The sequence below is a fragment of the Pyrgilauda ruficollis genome, unplaced genomic scaffold (genome assembly GCF_017590135.1).
Source record: "Pyrgilauda ruficollis isolate IOZ18807 unplaced genomic scaffold, ASM1759013v1 scaffold11, whole genome shotgun sequence".
Lineage (NCBI taxonomy): Eukaryota > Metazoa > Chordata > Aves > Passeriformes > Passeridae > Pyrgilauda > Pyrgilauda ruficollis.
The window spans coordinates 2251790-2273102 of NW_024509210.1; the positions used below are offsets into that span (position 1 = coordinate 2251790).

General features: G+C 42.9%; 1 protein-coding gene across 1 annotated transcript in view; it reads right to left on the minus strand.

The window, feature by feature from the left end:
- IPMK (inositol polyphosphate multikinase) overlaps positions 1 to 21307 on the minus strand; it is a 34271-nt gene extending 12964 nt beyond the window's left edge. The window contains exons 1-3 of the mRNA XM_041475220.1: positions 21163 to 21307; positions 16920 to 17005; positions 3681 to 3777 (exon numbers count right to left, since the gene is read on the minus strand). Coding sequence (XP_041331154.1) covers positions 3681 to 3777; positions 16920 to 17005; positions 21163 to 21184 — 205 coding nt within the window. The 5' untranslated portion in view covers positions 21185 to 21307. The remainder of the gene's footprint in view (positions 1 to 3680; positions 3778 to 16919; positions 17006 to 21162) is intronic.
- Between the last annotated feature and the right edge of the window lie 6 nt (positions 21308 to 21313).

Genomic DNA, 21313 nt, shown 5'->3' on the forward strand with positions numbered 1-21313 from the left:
GGTTTTCAGTACATAGCTCTCAAAAACAAAGAGGCACAGGTTTACATGGGAGGTGAGGAAAGACAGTAAATAGAAAAAAATCTCACAAAAGGGCTTGCAGTCCTTCACCAACAATTCCAAAATGCTTTAGAGCATGTGGAGAGCACTCCAGCATCAAACTGCTAGAAATAAAAAATACAAATTGCTTAGCTGCAATGTTTTCATCAACCCTAAAACAAAACCATATAGAAAGGAGTATAAAACATCTATTTCCATAGGTACCCATGGGCATCTGCTGTCCTCTACTGCACTGGTCTAATTCCTGCTTTTTAACCATACAGCACCAACATTCAGCAACTCCCAAATACTTTAAGAAATCTGGAAAGGATGGGCAATAATGAAGTGACAGATATTTAGAACTTTAAACTATCTTACCGACCTCCTAAAAATGTAACAATTTTTTTTTTTAATTAAGCATTAAATTACTTTTGTAGACAACACCAACCCTGGGAAACACTAATTACTTGGCGAAGGCTGTAAACTACCCAGAAATTTCTCATCTCTTTCACACTTTGTAGAATGAAATCTTTTTTGTTAGCTAAATGCTAGCTCAGAATTAGGCCTGTTGTACCTGTTAACACACCCCTCTGCTCTCACAAAGCTGTCTGGCCTTGTTGGCAGAGTAATACCACCCAGATAAAGCAAGTTACTTTTTCTGATGATTGCTTCAAACAAATGGATCAATTGTTTACACTCCATCTTTCTTGGCACTGTTTGGTGCTTATTGGCACTGCATTCAACAGTCCAGTGAAACAGCTCCCAAACCCACAATACTGACACATAAATGACTCTCACTTCCAGCAGTTACCCCTATGATACCTCCAAGCACTGAGACTAAGGCAAACGAAGTTAAGCCTCAGATATCTATCAACTGCTCTCCATTTTCAAGTCAGTTGCTGCAAATCTCTGATGCTCTGACCGTAAGTCAAGGGCATCAGTGAGTCTGCACCTCATCCCAGGTAATCAGAGGGCTCTCCTCCCTTCTCCTTGCTTGGTTAAACAAAAACCTGCAGATTTTTCAAGCAATTCAGATTTTCTAAATTATTATGTAGTGCCCTGCTAAACCAGTGTGCTTCAGGAAATGATGCATTTGCTATCTCAAACTAGAGTAAATTAAAAACCCCCATGTAGGGAGAAATTCATCAAGATTTTTACATTAAAACTTGCATTGCTAGATAGTCTTGACCATACATTTCAAGGATTTAAATAAATCAATCATCAGAGACTTGCCCTGCCCTTTTCTATTTACCAGTGGCAGGAGGGTGTGGTTTGACATATTATTTACACATTTTTTACAGTCCCAAAGGAAATAAAGCAAAGACCACTAAAATTCAGCAAGTATCCATGGCATGAACCACTGCAGACTTCAGCACAAACATGCCAGCGCATTCATCCTCCCTGGAGACAGAAGAGACAAAATCACTTGAGGCATCTGATTCCTTTTCATAACTTAGGAGACACCTCTCAAAACACAGGAATAAGCAGGGAAAAGCCTCAACTGCCCACAGCAACAAAGGAAGAAAATAAAGGTTTGAAGCTGAGTTATATGTATCTATCCTGTTCACAGGTTAGGCACTCGGATAACTCAGCAGCAGATGGCTCCTACATCTTTATAACAACTTTTCCACTGCTTTGTGAATAAAATCCACATACCCACAATGCAAGTGAAGCTAAATTTCAAGTCCAACCCATTTTAGACGAGCTTAGGAAAACAGCATCCTACCTCTACCTCCATTTCCTTTGCAGTAGCACAGGGTATGTGATTTCAGCAGAACGGGAGTTATTTTACAAATTGTATTGATACTGGGAGTCCATCTTTTCTGTCATATTTCCTATATTCTCATTTACACTTCATACATTTCACCCCTTTTAGCTAGCAATTTCATCCACTCACCTATTTTTTCAGTATAGAATGCTGACACTTCTCTCTAAATATTTCTCTAAGAAACTAAATTATGTTCTTCATCTTACAAACTGCAGTTCCTGCTTACCTGTTGAGAGTAGATTAAGTTTTGTTTTTTCAGAAGTTACCTATGACTAATTTAGTAACAATAGGAAATTACTGGGTTCACTACTACTGGATTGTACAGAGCTGTGATGCCAGAGCCTGCAGAGCAGTGATTGCCAAGGGAAAGGTCAGGCTTCCAATATCAAGACTGCAGCAAACCTACAAACATATCTTCAATCTACATTTAGGAACAAGATACACATACACTCTGCTAAGCTCCATCATCTGCAGAGACTTTGATTTCTATCAAGACTACACAAAGCTCATTAATACTACAGATAAGAGCTGGCAGTGCAGTGTTTTGGTTGAACTGTCGCCACAGCTTTCTATGAAGAGGACTCATGATAGTACACAGCCTTTTCAAGAAGCAAAACAAACAAAACTAAAAGTTTCTCCTCCTTTAAACAGTTATCCCTACTGCCTCTGTCTGAATGACTGGGGGGACCTTCCAAAATCCAACCCCGTGGTGCACAGTGCTTTTGAATCCCCAAAGCAAATGAGCAAGGTGTTGAATTACTGTCTCTTGGTTAGACCACATATTTTCCCATCTTAAGATCATACTGCAAATAGAAAAAAATTATTTGCAATTGAGAGGGAATATTAGGTGAACTCCATGACACATTAAATTGTGAGGGAAGGAAAAACATAGCTCTTGTAGAGCTATTTAGAGTTAGTGCCAAACAGGAAAGCATGAAGGCAAATCTGAGCTAAGAAATTGCTGGTAGTAACACAATCTTGTTTTCATTTTTTCCTGTAGATATTGCCCCATGTCTTTGGATACTGTCTTACTACTTCTTTGGAAAACAAGTCTATCAAGTGATAACATAAGCAGAAGACAGAGATATTTTAAAGAAACACGGCATCTAGTTTGGTGCCCATTTATTCAAATAGATTCCATGGTATCCCTTTGTTTCTGTGTGTTCCAGAAGCTTCATTTTCCAACTGTGAATTAGAAAAGTCCCCAGAAGAAAACCTAGTTTCTAATACAACAATATCTATTTTCTCTTGAAGAGACCATCTTCCAATTGTTCTACCAAAAGCAGCCTTTTCTTCCTGACTCCTAATGTTATACAAACACAGATTTTAAGACACTCGATCTTTGTTTCATTCAAACCAGTAACGGAGGGTGACAAGCAGAACTCCCCACCATGACACCTTCTGAAGTAAGTGTTTTGGGTGGTAAGGCAGAGTGATGGGATCCAACCTCTGCAGATACAGCAGCAGCAGATTCCAGTTGGAATGCTTCCTCAGCCCCAGAGTATCCATCTTTCCTTTCTTCCACACCCACAAAGTGCTTCTTCCTTTGATCACCTGGCTGCACATAACCATGGAACCAGCCCACTCCCCCACCACGACCTCACCCAGAGCAGGAGCTCTGGGACAATGTCCATCAGGCCCAGCTACTCAGGAAACCTCTGCTGTACAAACAGCCACACCCCATCTTCCCTGGGAGGAAGACTCCAAAGATCTAATCCAGCCACAGGACTGCAAACTGGAACCACTTGTTAGAGGGAATGTCAGTGGGTTCCAAAACAAGTCCAGAAAAACCCTACAGAGCTCACAACTGCCAAAAATTAGTCTCCAGAAGTTTTTTCCAGGAGGTTTGGATTAAGAGATAAAATTAGAACAGTACCATTTGGTGCAGTAGGTGGTGACCAGACACCGAAGTATTTTGGCAGATATTCCCGCAGCTGCAGAAGAATGCTGTCGCAACAGTCGGAGTCATAAACCTGAAATAAAATAGGGAGGCTTGGAGAGATCACCATTTTAAACATTCATTTTTGCTGGTGGCGGAGTGAACAAGTAGCTGCATGGCACTTGGCAGCCGGCTGGGGCCAAACCATGACAACTTCCAATTGTCCCATAATTATACTTTTTTACAGTATTTGTTTTCATTAGTCTAAGATATTTACCTTACATTTAAAAAACATACAAGATGAAGATGATAATTATCACAGTCCAACATAAATGAGTGGCATCTTTTCTTTCAAATTTTCAAGTGGCAACAATACATCAACCCTAAGCACAATTTATGGCTTAACTTGAATAAAAATCTAAACTGTAATTGTTAACTTCAAAGCCTAGATATTGAAAAAGGTGTTCTCACACTTGCATTCAAGACTGTTTAGGATTACTGCATCATATTATATATCCAAATCTTTTTAATTTATATCAGGTAAAGTATAGAAGCTCAGACTAGATAGCATTTTCTCATCTTCTTCAAGACAATTCATGCTGTGGCTACATCACACACACTATGCACAATTCAGATACATTTCCTTTCATTTGCTTTTAACGCTTTCAACATTTATTTTTCAACTTCTGTAGGAAAAACAGTAACAGTTTGGAAACAGCAGCTGGCTTATATTCCCAAAGGAACAACTCTGCAGTTAAACTGAAGCTTTGGATACTACCTGTTATGGAATTGCATGACTGTTACCAGTTTGCAGCACTTCTAAGAGGGTTTCAAAACCATTGCCTTGCCCAGATTCCCCCCATCCCACCCAGGGATGTAGTTGCAGACATCAGGGATTGCCTATATCATGCTTCCACACACTTTGTAGACTGAAAGATCTATATTCACACCAGGTTACAATGATTGTCACTGCATTCAGCAGCCATCTCATCCCACTCCCCACAGAGATGCCCCAGCTGTTGTGCCATCAGAGTGGTGTCCTTCCCCTCAGCCACACAGCAATACCCATGGATGCTGCACAGTGACCTGGCATGCTCAGGGTTCTGCTGTCACTGCAGTGCAGCCAGAGACCACTGCAAAGTTGGCAGCAAGGCAAAAAAAAAGTCAGGTGTTAACACCTCTGCAGACTTGGCTCAGCTCATTGGGTCAGGCCACATTTAACCACAGTGGGGGATACCTGGCAATAGCAGCTACAAAGGGGAGGCAATGCAAAATACCTACCTGCAGGGTTATGTTAATACAGCTAGGGAGAAAAAAATGGACCTAAAGTCCACATGCTATTTTAGAGCATCCAGGCAAGCCTTGGCTATCCTCACCAGCGCCAGTAACTCAACACAGCACCTCATGCAGCAGCAGTGTTAAAATTAGTCAATGGGAGTTTGTCCTAAATTTAGGCTTCACTGCAAAAATCTCAAACTAGGTGAACTCGGATCACCAGTGTGCTTCTAACAGAGGGACTTCTCCACAGCTACAGCAGGGCTCTCCTGGGCTTGCACCGGGCACAGTTCTGACACCCTCACTGTTAGTGGGCAGTGATCAAGAGCACGACACACCCATGCTGACTGTATGATAAGGTATTGAATTTGACCCATTCCTTTAACCAGCTCATGGTACAGGCCCCATTTAAAAGCTACTAGGGCAAAGGGCTGAATCCTGAAAGCTCAAACTAGACAAATATGTGCACAGTGTATTGCAAAACTCTGGGGTACACCCAAGACCACACCCTCTGCCACTACTGTTGCTATCTTAACTATAGAGAAGTTGCTGGGTGTGTACCTTTTAAGTCACAGTGTCACATCACAGGGCACTGACCTCTCTTCACAGGTCATGGTTTGACAAGCTGGCATGACCACTGAAGATGACACATAATTCTATGTCTAAGTCCAGTTTCCCTCCATTTTTGCACAAGCTGGTATGCTGGTACATTGTGCTCTAAGATAGAAAACCTTTCTTGCCCCTGTGATCAGTGAATTTATGCAACATTTCCTCACTGAGCCTCAGGGGTTGCCAGCAGAGGACAGTGCTTTCTCCAGAAGACTGCAATGTAGCTTGATTTTATTATTTAAGGAGGAAAAGAAGAAGCTAAGGGTGGAAGAGAGGGGAAGATTAGCAGCAGGCAATGCTGAGGCACAGACTTGATCACTGCTCTCTTTGATAGCAGCTCAGACAGCTTACAGACAGCAGTTTCTGGGCCAGCACTCCAAGCACTGACTGGTGCCATCACTTCACGCTGTATACAAGTAGTACAAACCAAATTTTTGTTTACTGTGGTAGTTTATGACCATAGCATCTTACATCCAAGGCAGGGCACCCCACTGCCCCCAGCACTAATGCTCTTTTCCCAGATGAGTTTGAGGAGATCTGAGAGGCAGAAATTATCATACCTTCAATGGAAGCAAGTGCATATAAATAGGTCAGGACCAAGAGGAGAGTGAAGGAAACCAAAAGTGCAGCAGACAACAAGGAGAAACACTGAATGCAACTGAAAAAATAGGCAAACATAATAACTCATTTACTTTATTTATTAGCAAAAGATTCTGAGAAAGTGGAATGTCAGGAGACCACTTTGGTTTTTCTAAGAGAGACACGACCCTTAACTTACTTTTTAAAGTAAGTCAACATTAGACCATTAAACTTTGCAACTTAGCAAGTAATTATGAGTATGCTCCCCTGTATTTCAAATAGCAGGATACAACAAAGATACTCAGATAATTTATAATTTAGGTCTAATAGCCCAAAGTTGAGACCAAACAGGGAGAAGAGCTCCAGAAGTATTATCTTCCAAGTAGTCTATTCCTCAATACTCTGATATAAAACATTTTAAATGGAGACAGAACTCCCAACAATGCATTTTTCAGTATCACTACTTGGACAAAACAGAACTAACTGCATTACTTCTGTCTCTCAAGAACTTATCTTGCTCCCAGAACCAGTAAGAAATTCCCTTCGTAACTCTGACATAACATTTACAAGGCACTTATTTGACCTTAATATGGACCTCCATCTCAGCCTGTAATGTATTCACATGTCAAACAAGAATAAGCACTCAATTAATAAAGATCAGAAGAAGTCACTTGGTGTGGGCAAAATAACAAAACCAGACATTTCAGGAATTATGCTCATTCCTGTGCAGGACAGAACCACTTCTGCTCATTAGAACAGGGCCTCATAAGCAGTATACATGACATGGGCATTTTTTCTCATTTCATACAACCTGCTAGCAAGCCACAGAATACCAAATATAAATGTGAACATGATAAAACCATCCCTAAAACTATACAGGAATATACCATGCACCTCGTGCCCCAAAAGGTATGGCTACCAATACTGCTGGAAGATTCCTGAAAAATGCAGGTTATCATTCACCTTAGGAAAACCTCAATAAATAAACCATTAGATTTTTACTTACATCAGCAATATTCCCATTTTACTTCAAGAAACAGTGCTTTTTATTTTTTACTATAACAGTGAAGGTCCATCTCTCCAGCCAACACTGACAAATACAAGCAATTTCTGTGTTAGCGTATCTAACATCTTTATCCAATAAATCAAGCCATCCAAAACAGCTCCATGCCAGCTCAGCCTGGGGAGTTATCCCTTCTACATATCACAGGCTACATTACTCCAAGAGCACAGACTGGAGACCTAAAACATCTCCAGAAAAGCAAGTAAATAGGATGCTGACATTTGGAGGGCTCACAGCCACGACCATTACAAATTACAGCCACTAACTCACAGGAGGAACATGCTGCAGATATGTTCTGTGGCAGCTCAGATAGTCTAACAGACACCATGAAGTCATAATTTCCAGTCATGCAGGACTTTTTAATTCTGAGGCTTATTTACCATGCCTAAGTTTTTAATCCAAAGTACACTCTGGGGTTTCCTGGAACAGATTCATCTGCTTTTAATGCAAAGAGGGGCTGCTTAGGACAATGGGAATGTTCTTCTCCTTATTTAAAACACAACATTCAGAGTTTTTTGCTAAAGGCTAGCTAATGACCTAAATGATAGAGGGAGGGTAAAACAAGTGTTTAAATTTCAACAGGAAACTAGTTCTAGCAGTACAGACCTGTCTTCAACTGTCCTGATGAAAAAATACCACTTTCACAGAAAAGTAATCTATAGAGAACCTTCTAAAGTACATTCAAGAGTTAGTTTAAAAGAACATGTATTTTACAGCTATTTGAGTAGGAAACTGTCAGAGTAGGCATATCAGTCTGAAGCATCACCGTTCTTTGTTGCCAGCTATCATAAACTGTCCCTAAAGGCAGCAGCACTGCAGCCTACAGAGTCTCAGATTACACAGCCAGCTGCCAACATCAGGCAGAGAATTCACTGTCCACCGTGGGATCTGACACTTTTTTTGACCAGTTAATGCAGCTAAGTCATTCACTTAAATTAGCAAATGCAAGATTTACAGATGCTAGGGTAACCTTAATTCCCTCTTCCATTGGGTACGTATTATATCACAGACTTTAATTACCTGAGCACATGTTGCATTTCCCTCCAGACTCTTACATCAGCCACTTACACCAGGCAAGTGCAAGGGTCAAAAAACTGAGGTTGAAACAGCAGCTGTGATTTTAGCAATTCATATCTGCTTGGTTCCACAATTCAGACAGCCCTGGGTTTTCTCTGAAGTGGTACCATCATGGTTTGAGTTGTGTCCACAGAACCTGTTTCCACAAAAATGACTGGCATTGAGCCATCTCTCTTTATAGTCAAAATGTCATACCACAATAACTTCAGAAGTTAAATATTTGTGGATGTTGTTACACTAAATGCTATTATAGCAAATTGCTTAATTTACTATCTAATATGCAGCCATATTAATGAGATCGCAACTATTTTCACTGAAAATACACAGGGAGCACTCCCTGCCAGCTCATGGCAAGTTTTTCAACAACCATGATCCCCAAGTCCTTCTCCCAGGGCTGCTCTCAATCCCTTCTCCCAGGGCTGCTCTCAATCCCTTCTCCTTCCAAGCTGTTGGTGTGTCTGGGATTGCAGGGCAGGACCCTGCACTTCTCTTTGCTGAGCTCCATGAGTTTCCACTGGCCCACTTCTCAAGCTTGTCAAGGTTCCCCAGGGTGGCATCCCCTCCCTCAAGTACATCATCAGCAACAACATTACAAGCCTGTCTGGGTTGTTTTTTTTTTTTTAATCTGGAAACCAGAATTCTTTTTGGAGACTGAATTTATTTTGGTTTTCTTTCAAGTAGGCAACCTACACTTTCCTCAATCTCATTCTGTCAGTTCACCAACCGTATCTTACTTTTAAATGAACTTATAATGAGAAAGTATTGTCTGTATAACACTAACATGTATTAGTAAGTTGATCCATATTCTAAAACATTCATAATTGAAGTCTAAACAGTATTTGATCCAGGCTGAAAAAGCACTTGCATGACCCTCCAGCAGAGCAGGAGCACTTTGCTGGGTCTTAATTCAATTTAACATACAGTGCACTTTACAGCTATGCATTTTCACTTTATTTCCAACCAGATCTACTCTTGGTAAGGAATATTCCTCAAAATCAGGTTGCTAAGAGAACTGGATTTTTTTTTTCCCTGCTTATTTGCATAGACTACAGACTACTCAGTCTGTTCCCAACTCCACCCAGTAGTTCCATAATTGCATCAAATTGCAAAAATGGCCTTTTACTGTCTCCCTTTTTAAAGGGTTTCCTAGATTTATTACAGTGGATTGTAGTTTATTCTGTGATACACAATCCTCAAAGAGCATGGGAAACAGACATTCACCAGATCCTTCTAATTTAACTTTCTACTGTGTGGTGTGTTTCTTCCAAATTGGTTTTTGCCGCAGAGTGCAAGAACCACAAAAATCTGCCATATTTTACAAGTCCTACTGTCCAGTCATTTAATAGTGAAGTACAAAAAAATTATTTATAGAACAGTAGTAGGAACTCAGCAGATTCTTACAGCTACACTTCATCCTTCAGCTCTCTTAGACAACTCCTCATGTGAAAAAAGATCTGAACACCAGCTGCCAGTATTTCACAACTTTATCAAAAAAACATTTTCTTCTCATTAATCAAGAATTACTAATTGCCCCTGCTTTTATTGCCAATTCCCAGGCTCATGGTTAAGAGGCAACTTCACATGCTGGTTTGCTCATTTCCCCAGCAAAAGAGGATCCCTTCTAGACAATTCCTCAGCAGAGGAGTGATGCTGAGAGCAGGAATGAACTGCATCAGAACATGCTCACTGTGTTTGCCAGCAGGTAATTTGTACACTTCAGTACCAGTATCTCCATGTGGCAGATCCAGATGTACCAGAACGAGGCACAGCCAAAGATCCTTTTGAGCTACAGCTCCAAATGCAGTAGAAATGAAAGGCATGGGCAAGGCATTGCTTCTCCAAAACAAGATGTTAAGAAAACCAGGCATCCTGTATTTTTGTCCATACAAGACTGAAAATCAAAACCTTAGCCAGAGACGTGATCACAGGATAAGGATATTTTAGTACACAACAGCAGCACGATGGCCATCATCCACTCCTTTTTCAGCCAAGGATTATCATCTAAATCACGAGCACAAAAGCACTTCACTGAGCTTACAAAATAGGATAACTTATCCTGAAACAAGACGTACCCTGCCTCCCCAACCCCTTTCCTTTCCTGTCAGTAGCAGAGAACAGTTTATGGAACACAGGCTGCCTTATCATGATTTATGCTATATAGGCTTCAAGGGAGCTGAGCCTTATGACTCAGTTCTTGCAATTCCGTGCAAATTCAGGCCAAAACCCATCTTTCAGACTGTTGGCTTCATTTTATACATAGGGGGGAGGGAATCACCACAAGCCTTCTGCACTGCCTAAAGATGCTGGAATACTAATTAAAATTAGTAAGAAAAGAAGCAAGCACTGAGCAGGAATGACAAGACACAGCCAAGGAGCTGCAGCAGGTTATTGAGAACAAAATAAATAAAACAGTAAGGAAAAGATTACTGCTAATGGTCCAAATGGGCACAATTCCTGAACATTTCTTCTCTGTAACCCCAGAAGCACAAGAACTGTGGCTTCAGAAATATTAAAGTAACTGGGTTTCACTAACACATTACCCTCTGGTTAAAAGCTCAAAGACTGACTGTTAAAAAAGACAGCAAAAGTTGCACAAACAATATCAATCCTGCCTTGTATCAGGCTGTAAAATGAGCTAGAGAGTTCTTAAGGGAAAGCAAAACAAACACAGGTCACTGACCTATGGAAACTGCATTTCAATACATCCAAAGGAAACTTCAGAACAATTGTGTAGGCAAACACAAAGCCATTCCTTCCTAGCTTTCAAGTGCCTAACTCTCACCTAACCATTGTAAATCTCTTTTACATGTTGGAGCTATTTGTGTCTCCTATATCCTGGCTTTGTTTTTAGGACACATAACAAGAGTGAAAAACATTTTCTGCTATCTCCACTGGTAACAACTTCCTTGCATTCAACTTCAATGTCAGCAGGACTCAAACCCTGAACTGCTACAGCAGTTAACAGCCATCACAAAGTGGGCAAGGTGGAAGATTTGTTAACCAGAAGAGCCAAGCAATTAGCTGAATTATCTTTTTACAATGCTGCGCGCAGTTAATGATCTCCCTTGGTTCACAAGCATTGGCCAGAGGTAGGAGGTTACCACAGCTGAGCTGGGACTGAGAGAACCCTGTCCACCTTTTCAATCCAACTTCCCAAAATCACCCTTGTACCTGAGACAGAACTACCTGAGAATTTGGGTATGACTGGCATTACAATAGCCTTGGAAACCTTATACCATTGCAGCAATGTTATTTGGAGCCATGACATGGCAACACCACTAGAACCAGCTATGACAACTCTGATGTACAGCCAACAGGCAAAAAGAAAAAGTACCCACTGGAAGCTGCCCAAGCTACAGGAGCTTTCAGCAGGCAGCAGAAGGAGGGAAAGTGTACTACACATCCTCCAAGTGTCATACAGTCACCACAGGCAAACTGAAGGGCAATTCAAATAAAAGTTTACAGGAAGATTTATTGATCTGTTAAGCATAAAACCCAGTTTATTAGCTGCTGCACTAGCAAACTTTAAACTTCAGTAGGCCATGCTCAGAAAAGTTACACACAGTAAGAGGTTTACAACAGCGCTGAGTGAAAGCCAAGATCAGAAGTCAAAGAACAGCCATTTCCAAATGGTTCAGCAACCTTCTCTTGTTCCACTGAACAATAAGAAGCACTCTATCTCTTCATGCTTAACACACAGCTTGTAGAAAACCACAGTCACAAAGATAACTACTGTAAATTCTCTCTTCCTCAGTCTTCACAGAATCACAGAATGGTTTGGATTGGAAGGGACCTTAAGGACCACCTTGTTCCATCCCCCTGGTATGGGCAGGGACACTTTCCACTATGCCAGGTTGCTCCAAGCCCTGTCCAACCTGGCCTTGTACACTTCTAGGGATCCAGGGGCAGCCACAGCTTCTCTGGACAACCTGTGCCAGTGCCTCACCACCCTCAGAGGGAAGAATTTCCTCCCACTATCCCATCTAACCCTGCTCTCTGGCAGTGGGAAGCCATTCCCTCTTGTCCTGTTCCTCAAGGCCCTTGTCCAAAGTCCCTCTCCAGGCTCTCTTGGAGCCCTTTTAGGAACTGGAAGAGGCCCTAAGCTCTCCCCAGAGCCTTTGCTTCTCCAGGCTGAACAACCCCAATTCTCCCAGCCTTTCTTCATAGCAGAGAGTGTTCCAGCCCTCCCATCACTGTGGAGGCCTCCTCTGGACTCACTCAAAGAGGTCCATGTCCTTCCTGTGCTGGGGACCCCAGAGCTGGAGGCAGCTCTGCACACGGGGTCTCCCCTGAGCTGGGCAGCATCCCCTCCTTGCAGCCCAAACTCCCTCTTTTAGTGCCCACAAAAGCAGCTGCCCTGTTTAAGGCTTGACATTCCAGCATCCTCCCTCTCCTAGAGAACAACAGTTCTTGCAATGCTGCATTCCTGACATGACAAACTAAGGAAAGCCCCGTGCTGGAGAGCTCTGAAATGCAAAGGCAGAGCTATACTAGCACAGAGTGCCCTGGAGCACAGCCTGGCCAGGCTGAGACAGGAGCTCCACACCCAGCTGAGCAGTGGGTTACCTCACACAGTGGCTGCACTAACTTTTTCAAAGGACACTATTCTCACATTTTTCAACTCACCTGGTGCAACAGACCACTGTAGGAGTGCTGATAGGCTTCCTGTTTCCTCCTTCTGTCAACACTGCTGACTAAATCAGAGCATTTCAGCATGGGTAAATGAGCCCTGGCATAAATCAGGCTGAAGCCAACCCCCAAAACACACTGAGGAGCAGGGCACTTCTGTGGATTTCTCAGCATGCTTGCATAGGCAGCCAACCATAAGCTCACAGTGCCTTTTACCAATTTAGTCTCTCTAAATGAAAAGACTACATTTTCAAACAACATTATTTCCCTGTTCCCACGTCACTGTACACTGCTCTCTCCCAAAACCCCTTTAAAAGTAGTCCTTTGGAGTACCTCCACCTACACGGAGCATTGCCATTACACAGAAACAACTGATCAGCAGTGTAGATAGCCCTTAAATAAACACCACCCTTATGCCTCAATTAGTTTCATTCCCTTGTTGCTCATACCTATTGAAAACAAAGTATTTTGTAGCAATTCAAGGTTAAAAAAACTCGTATTTTTCTCACACAGATAAGGGCACCAAAATACCACTTAAAACACTCCATGGTTATGCAGGCAATGTTTTTAAGGAGTTCATGCCCTCAGGTACAGCAAGGGAGTTTGCAGAAACAAAATTAAAATGTTATTATTTTGATTAGATAATTACACAGATTTACAGAACTCAATAGCAAGTGGACATTACAGCTAAAAAGTCACACTCCAACGAGAAGTTAAGCAGTGCACAGTAAGCTATTAACAAACTAGTTAATCTATTAACAAACAGCTCATTGTTTTACTATGTTTTATCTTAGAAGGTATTCATGATAATCTTATCATGCTCTGTTTTTCCCTTCCCTCATAACACATGGCAAGCCCCTTCCCTAGCAGTAGAGAATGAGACACAGTGCTCTAGAAGATAAAACTTTGCTTTAATTGGTGAAATCATCTCTTACAAAAAAAAACCCTCTATTCTTTTTGACTGCTAAAGGTAAAACACTGTATAAAGAAAACAGAAAGGCTACCTGACAGCAGCCTGAGTAGGAATTACTTCAGCAATTTTCCAGATTTGACAGAGACCTATGAAATTCTTCCAAACTTCATCTGCCACCTGCTTCTGAGCAAGTTTTGGACCACTTCCTAGTATTTTGCAGTACATGTCTTCCTCAAGTTTCCATTCCAAAACAGAAGCCCATTTTGTTTGGGCTCTACTGGTAAGTACTAAGCATCATGCTCAACAGAAAATAAGCCATCAATAACAAGGGAAAAAACATCTGATTCACTGACAGACTTCTACCTCTGTCATGTTCACACATCAGGCTGCAATGCAAGCAAATCCAGCAGTTTCAGAAGAGAAGACTTTCTTGGTCCAAACAGAAGATAATATCTACATGGTATCACATTAAATATATCAGAGCTCTAGTCAAACTTGTCCCTTAAAGCCTCATTATCATCTATCACAACACATTCCCTGCAGCCTTCAGCTGACAAGTGCTAGGACTGCACACTGAAATCCCACTTCCTGCTTCTTGGAAGACACTTCTGCTTCAGATCTGCCATAGCTGCTCTCCAGCTGACTCATGCAGCTGAAACTGTGACATGCTCCCCTTCTTGCTACCATCAACTACAGAGCTTCTCAGTTACTCCCCACGAGGAGGTGTGCTGTTCCAGAAGGAAAAATACCCCCCTTTGTTTCTGACCCAGGTACTGGGGCACTAATTTTCATGCATGCTAGTATAAGGTGGGATGCAAAGGGAGCAATAACTCACATACCTACAGACAAAACAGTTCAAAGCACATATCAAAAAACAGAAGCAGAAATATAAAAAAAAAAAATCACAATTAATCCACATATACTACTGGACAACCACGTGCTTTGATCTTACCAACCAACCTGCTGCATTGCCCTGACAAAGGGAGAGCTTGGGACTCATCAGGCTTATTTCACTTGTTTCATTTCTGCACTGTTTCTCACCATCTCCTGTACATGGCCACCTTTCAAACAACCCCCTGTCTCAAGGAGCAGTAAAATTATCCTTCCCTCCATCTCTGGAGGCTCATCAGCCTTCTCCAAGGTGATAATGTCTCTTTGATTACAGCCCACAAGACAGGCTGAACTCAGTCACCAAAGCAGGGCAGCCTTGCTGCTCCCATTGCTTGTCAAATTAGTCCACTAAACCTCCAGAACACTATCAAGACAATTAAGTTTTGCCATCTTTTAAATAGGTCAAATTAGTTCATAAATGTCCAAACAGCACTATCATGGTGCAAGGTAAAGGTCAGGAATGGAAAGAAAGGCATTTATTTCCCTTTAGCCAACAATGAGCTATTGGATCAGCTCAAGCTGCATGTGAAACTGCACCCTATCCTGACCCTCCCAACCCAGAGCAATTATCACCCTATAACAATAATGTGTAGTGCTTAGATGTCTGTAACCCACATCACACAGCTCTTGCCTGAGAGTAAACATGATAGCAGGTAATCATTGAAGAGCAACAAATCTCCAAGACCTTTCTCCTGTACTTTCACCACCACAACACACATGTACGTGCTCTCCTTCCCTTCTCTCACTAAAAGGCCTTCTAGTCCACACACAACTAATCATGTCTACATCTTTCCCTTTCTCTGTTAGTTTATGGCTTATAAGCAAAAAAATTCAGTATTGGAAGCAAGCTAGCAAGGCCTTAGGAGACAGAATAGAAGCTTACTTTGCAAGTTACTAGCATTGGGACCTGACTTCTCCACGGCACAGTAACAAGCACACTGACACAGACACCCCCTTCTCAAAGACTCTGCCCAGGGTCTTGCTCCCAGCTTGTCACATGAGTCTAAGCTTAAACAGGCAAAATTATAAAGTCTCTGATGTGGAAAATTCATGTGCAAGCAATGCCTGAACTCACACCTGCTGGCTTTAGGCAAGGACAGCATGTCACTGTCTTTGCCTGAGGATTTCACAGCACAGTAAGTAGCCTGGTGCCCAAAGGAGTCTGTTCAAGCTTCCTCCTTCTACTCAAGTTACCAGTCAGGCTGGATGGCATATTTCTTCACCTCATCTCCATAAGAGTCACAGAGAAACTCAGAAAATATTTATATTTAACTGGCTCCTAGTAAGTCAGGCGCTGCTGTCGTGTCCCATCATGAGAATTATCAAATAATGCTAGTATGCAAACACACTGTTCACTTAAAGCACCTTGCTTTATGTGAGACATTTTCACAAAATCTGCAAGGTCTTTTGGTAACTTAAATACTCTTCTAGGGAAAAATAAACCTACCAACCAAAATCCAAGCCAAACACCACAACAAGCAGAGGGTCTCAAGACTCCTCTTACACCAAGCGTGAAGATATTGATAGTTTTTTGTACCTAATAAGCCATGGAGAGGCATGGCATATCAATCTGACACACAAAAAACACATGACAACTGTCACAGGCAGGTAGGACAGAGCAGGCTCTAGAAACTGTTCACAGGAAAGCAACAGCTTTCCTGGTCTGCACTTGTTAAAGTTACTGATAAAGCAAACTGAAGATAAGCAATAGGAAAAATACAAAAATTGAAATTAAAACAACTTGAGAGATTTGATTTTTATTGACTTTTTAAAGGAGCTGAGTTTTAATACAGTGAACAGAGCAATACTTCTAGCAGTAAACCAGGCTAGGAAGAAGCATAAAACATGCTAAATTTAGATGCAAGCACTTTTGAGAGACTTAGCTATGTGAGAAAGTGGGGATCAAACATCCAACCCTTTGAACACAGACAGGAGAGAAGGCTTTTCAATAAAATCTTAGATGCTGTGAAAGTCTGCTACCCTATTAACAAGCAAGCAAGCTTAAATCCTGTGAGTGAAGTAGGTCTGGCAGGAGGACTGACATGCAAGGAGCAGAAAGTTCTAGAGAGCACACAGATACCATGGCAGAGGATTTAGGTTGCACTTTCCCAACTGCAATGATAAGATGTACTTTTACAGGAAGCACAGCCCCCATTTCAGCTGGAGCAAGCCAGCCTCCTCCACACTGTGGGACCCTCACCTTGTTGTAGAACTCTTGCTCCCTGGGACCACGAGGTGGTGGCTGCAACTGCTTCAGGACAGTTCCATCTGGATGCTGCAGTATGCCTAGAAGAGAAGCATTTCCTTCAGGGCTTAGTTTTAAGAGGTACAGCTTTCTTTCTGCCTTTTCTTTTTTTCCAGAAATAGTGATTTCACCATCAAGGACAGCCTATTGAAAAGCTGTACTGTTTCTGCTGCACACACAGTAGAGACAAAATTGTCAGCTCCTACATATAACCCTTAGCAGAGGTTTGCTTGCATTCCTCTTATTTCTACCCACCGAATAATTTCCTGGGTGTAGCTCTGCCCAAGGCCAACACTGGGATTTGACATTAAAACTTCCACCCCCAAAAACCCCATCATTAACTAAAAGAGATTACACAGACACTCCCTTTTTAAATAATTCATAAATTGTACTTCAACAATGCCAAGACTTTCAAGGAGTGCCACATTTAATGCATTTCTCACTACTAGAGCAGAAATAAATGTCCTGTGGATGTACATCTATACTAGTGGCACAGATAGAGTATGTCTTTACTACAAGAAGTAGCATCCTTACAGCACTCCAAGCTATCAGATGCTACTATTTGGATCACCCATAATTACAGTACAGAATTTCACCTCAGCCAGGCAACACCTCCATCAAGCCTGCACAAAAAAACCCCTCCAAAATACCCTCATGCAACAGCCTTAAGACTTTCCAGCCACCAGTATTTCTGAATACCTGCAGAAGAAATGCAACTGAGTATCTGAGGATGCTCAAGACATGGATGTAGGCAACATGGAGAAAAGTAATTGCATTCCTCTGAAATGTGTCCTGTGTTACATCATTAGGTTCAACAGAAAACCAAAAACCCACTTCTGTAAAAGAATTTTTCTCCTAAGATTCATTTCTAGCTTTTCAGACAGTCATTTATTTTGCTTAGAACGGTAGCAAAAATGTCAACTGTATCCAAAATAGGTTCTATTTTCAACTACCATGTGAGAAAACAGAAAAATGAGCCAGGAGCTTTGCATCCCAAAGAGAGTTTGCAGTTATATCAGCAATTGTGTTTTTCACCTCTTAAAACCCATTATCTACGAATGGGCTCTGTTGTGCAGTCTTGGAAACTAAACAAAATTTTTAGAGACCAAGATATTTACTTTAAAACGACCACCAGGCTTAGAATAATTATTTCAATAGCTTGCTATGCCAAGGATTTGCTTTCAAAATTTGCATAAAATAGCTCTCAAGCCATGTTTCATGCCTGAAGTTGGATTTTATGCACTTTCCAAAACTAGAAAAATATTGCCACACATGTGCAGACTACCACAACGTGTTCAAGACACAGCAGCTTGTGCTCCCCCTCCCTGTACTCTTTTGCATGTGCTGGAAGCCCCTCTGTAAAGTGCACCAAGTACTTGAATGGCACATGTTCCACATGGAATTGTCAACAATCACATTAAAATAAAATGGGTTAAACATTAAAATAGGTTTTATAATACATGCTCCTCAAAAACCTGTGTTTTGCCTTTGATAAGCAGACAATCTACAAGGCAGAAAGACCAGGCAGACTCCTGGAAGCAGAATCCATACACTATTGGGTTGATTCATATTAATTGAAGAGTTGAATATTATCTGACATCTAAAGTTCCCTCATTCTCTGCATTCTTGACTGACTAGAACACTTACTGCACTACTCTGTCACTGTGACTGGGGCAGGCCTGAAAACCAGAACCATGTTTCAACATCCACCACGAAGATGTAAACTCCACAACCTTCTCTCTGATCTACAAAAAGCACAGATCACCCCCACCAGCAGATCATACCAATAGATGCATGTTGGTCATGGGTTTGTTGTAGGCTTCCTGGGATTTTTCAGCACAGACAGGGACTAGGACTCTTTTAACATATGAAAAAGCAAATTAATATTTCTGAGGAATCAACAGAGCTATGCTGAAAAAAAAACCCTGAAATATCTCACATTTCTCCCTGGCTGTGGATGCAAAGCTTGCTACCACTCTGAAATGAGCAAGCAAGTCACTCTGAAGGAGAACGGCCCCTTTAGCTACAGAACCCCACTACTGGCTTGGGGACCCCCAGCATTTTGCAGGTCCAGGCACCAAAGCCCAGGCAGGTGCAGGAGGCTCCATGAGGTGACACATCCCAGCAGGCGCTGTCTCTCTCTACCCGCCTAGGGAATTAAGCCACAACCCAAAGTCATTACTTCACTCACTACACACCATTTATCTGGGGAAGCACTACTGCACACAGCATTCAACAAAAGGGCAGTCACAATGCACAGCAGCCTAATGTCTACACATGCATGCAGAGAGGCTGTGAGAGGCCTTTCTTTGCAAGGCAGTAACAGTCACAGGGAACAAAGGGGAAAAGGAAGGTTATTCAGGAGAAATTTTACAGTGTACTTTTACTAAAAAAAGTAAAAGTTAAAGATACTTTGGATACCTTCAAGTCCTCTGTCTGTTTGTATGTGGGAATAGAAGGGAAAATCGAGTTACAAAACTGAGAGCTGTGAGTACCAGAACAGCTTTGGTCTTCACTTCAACATAAAACAGTTTCCAAGATGAAATCAACCATGGTGGTACCTCTGCAGAAAACTCCTGGTCTTGCCCATGAGACGTAGTGGAGCTAGCTTTACCTAACCCATTGGCGTGGCACCCAAAATACACGTGGTCACCTGTGCTGTTTGACCTAACTGCAGCAAGACTGATGTGCCAAAGGTGAAGCTCTCCCTGAATAAGCCTTTTTTTGCCTGATCCCACCTCATGCTATGATGTATGAACATGGAACACATACACCTTCAAGGACCCAATGTACCTCCATCTACATTTTATTGCACTGTCTGCAGCTGGGGCAAGGGACAAGAATTACTTTTCTGTGGAGATTATCAGCAAGACAATGCCATGGAAACAACCTGCACGTAAGACAAACTCACAGTGCCCTAAGTGCTGTAATTCCAGTCACTGATGATCCAACAGGTTCTGAAGTTCAGCCCTTGGCAGGGCAAAGAGAAGAATGACTTTTTTGTTGAGATTATCTGCAGCAAGGCACACCATGGATGCAGGCCATAGATAAGACAAACTTAGAGTGCCATTAGTGCTGTAATTTCATTCACTGATGGCTGACAGGGTTCTGTAATCCAGCCCCTGGCCTATTCAGCAGGGGCAGTTCCTACGGCCAGGCCTCAAAGGCAATACACCAGCAGGTTCTCATTATAGCTACTCCCAGAGAGCACACTGCAAGCTGAATGGATGCATACCTTCCATCTGGCTGAGAGGCAGGAGCTACCCCAAATGCAATGTCCTGGAAAGACGAGAAATGCCATTTGGCAGCATTAATTTGGCCGCTTGCTTTGGCACTGACCACTGCCTATGCTAAAAGGCCCCTTCATCAGAAGGGCCAACACCTTACTCCTCAACATGGAGCTAAAATAGAAATTTAGAGCTGGTGGAGACATACTTTAAAATGCTGTATCCTCATGTCTTTGTATTACTAGATCACTTCCTAACCATTGGTTTAGATTTATCGTCAAATAAACAAGCAAATAACAATAGCTTAGTAATAATTTGCTGAAGTTTCTGGTGGCCACAGGTTCAGGTGGTCCCGTTAGATAAACCACGTTTCTGACATCTGTTCTGAGAACCAGCGTGCTGCTACCTGAATGCCCCCTTTTAAAAAGGTGCCTGATAAAATGAAGCTGAACGGCAGAAGTCCTTCGGTTTCAGGGTGCCTGATAACTATCACGTCCTGACAGACTAATGTCATTTAGGAAAAGCACCAGAAGAATAAAATTTAGCAGCGGTTACACCGCTCCATCCACGGCCTGTGCGGAGCGGGGAGCTCGACCGGCCCCCCTCCGGCCTTCCCGGGGAGGCTCCGGTGCCTCGGCGCTGCCCCAGGCCCCAGCCCCGGCCTCCCGCGCTGCTGCGGCACCTCGGGCCGACAGGTGCGGCCGGAGCCCGCCGGCGGCAGCTCGGCCACGGCGGCGGCGAGTCCTGCGCTCGCCCCCGGCGCCGCTCCCGCCGGCACCGACCCCTGCCCCGCCAGCCGCGGAGCTGCCCCCTCGCCCCCGGGGCGTGAGGGAACTCGAAGCCAAACCCGCCCGTCACAGCCGGTCTGGGAGAATTCAGATAAACGGAGGGTAGGGTGGGGGTGGGAAGAACTCCCTCGCCGGTGACCCGGCCAGGCCCGCCGCCCCCTCCCCGCGCCCGTCGCCGCTCACCGCCTTTATCCTTGCCGTACATGTGCCCGGCCACCTGGTGCGACAGCGGCACGCATCCGTTCAGCGCCCGCCGCCGGCCGCCCCCCGCCGCCGCGGGGCCCGGGGAGGCGCCGAGCACCGGCTGGGCCGCGGCCTCGGCCTCCTCCGTCTC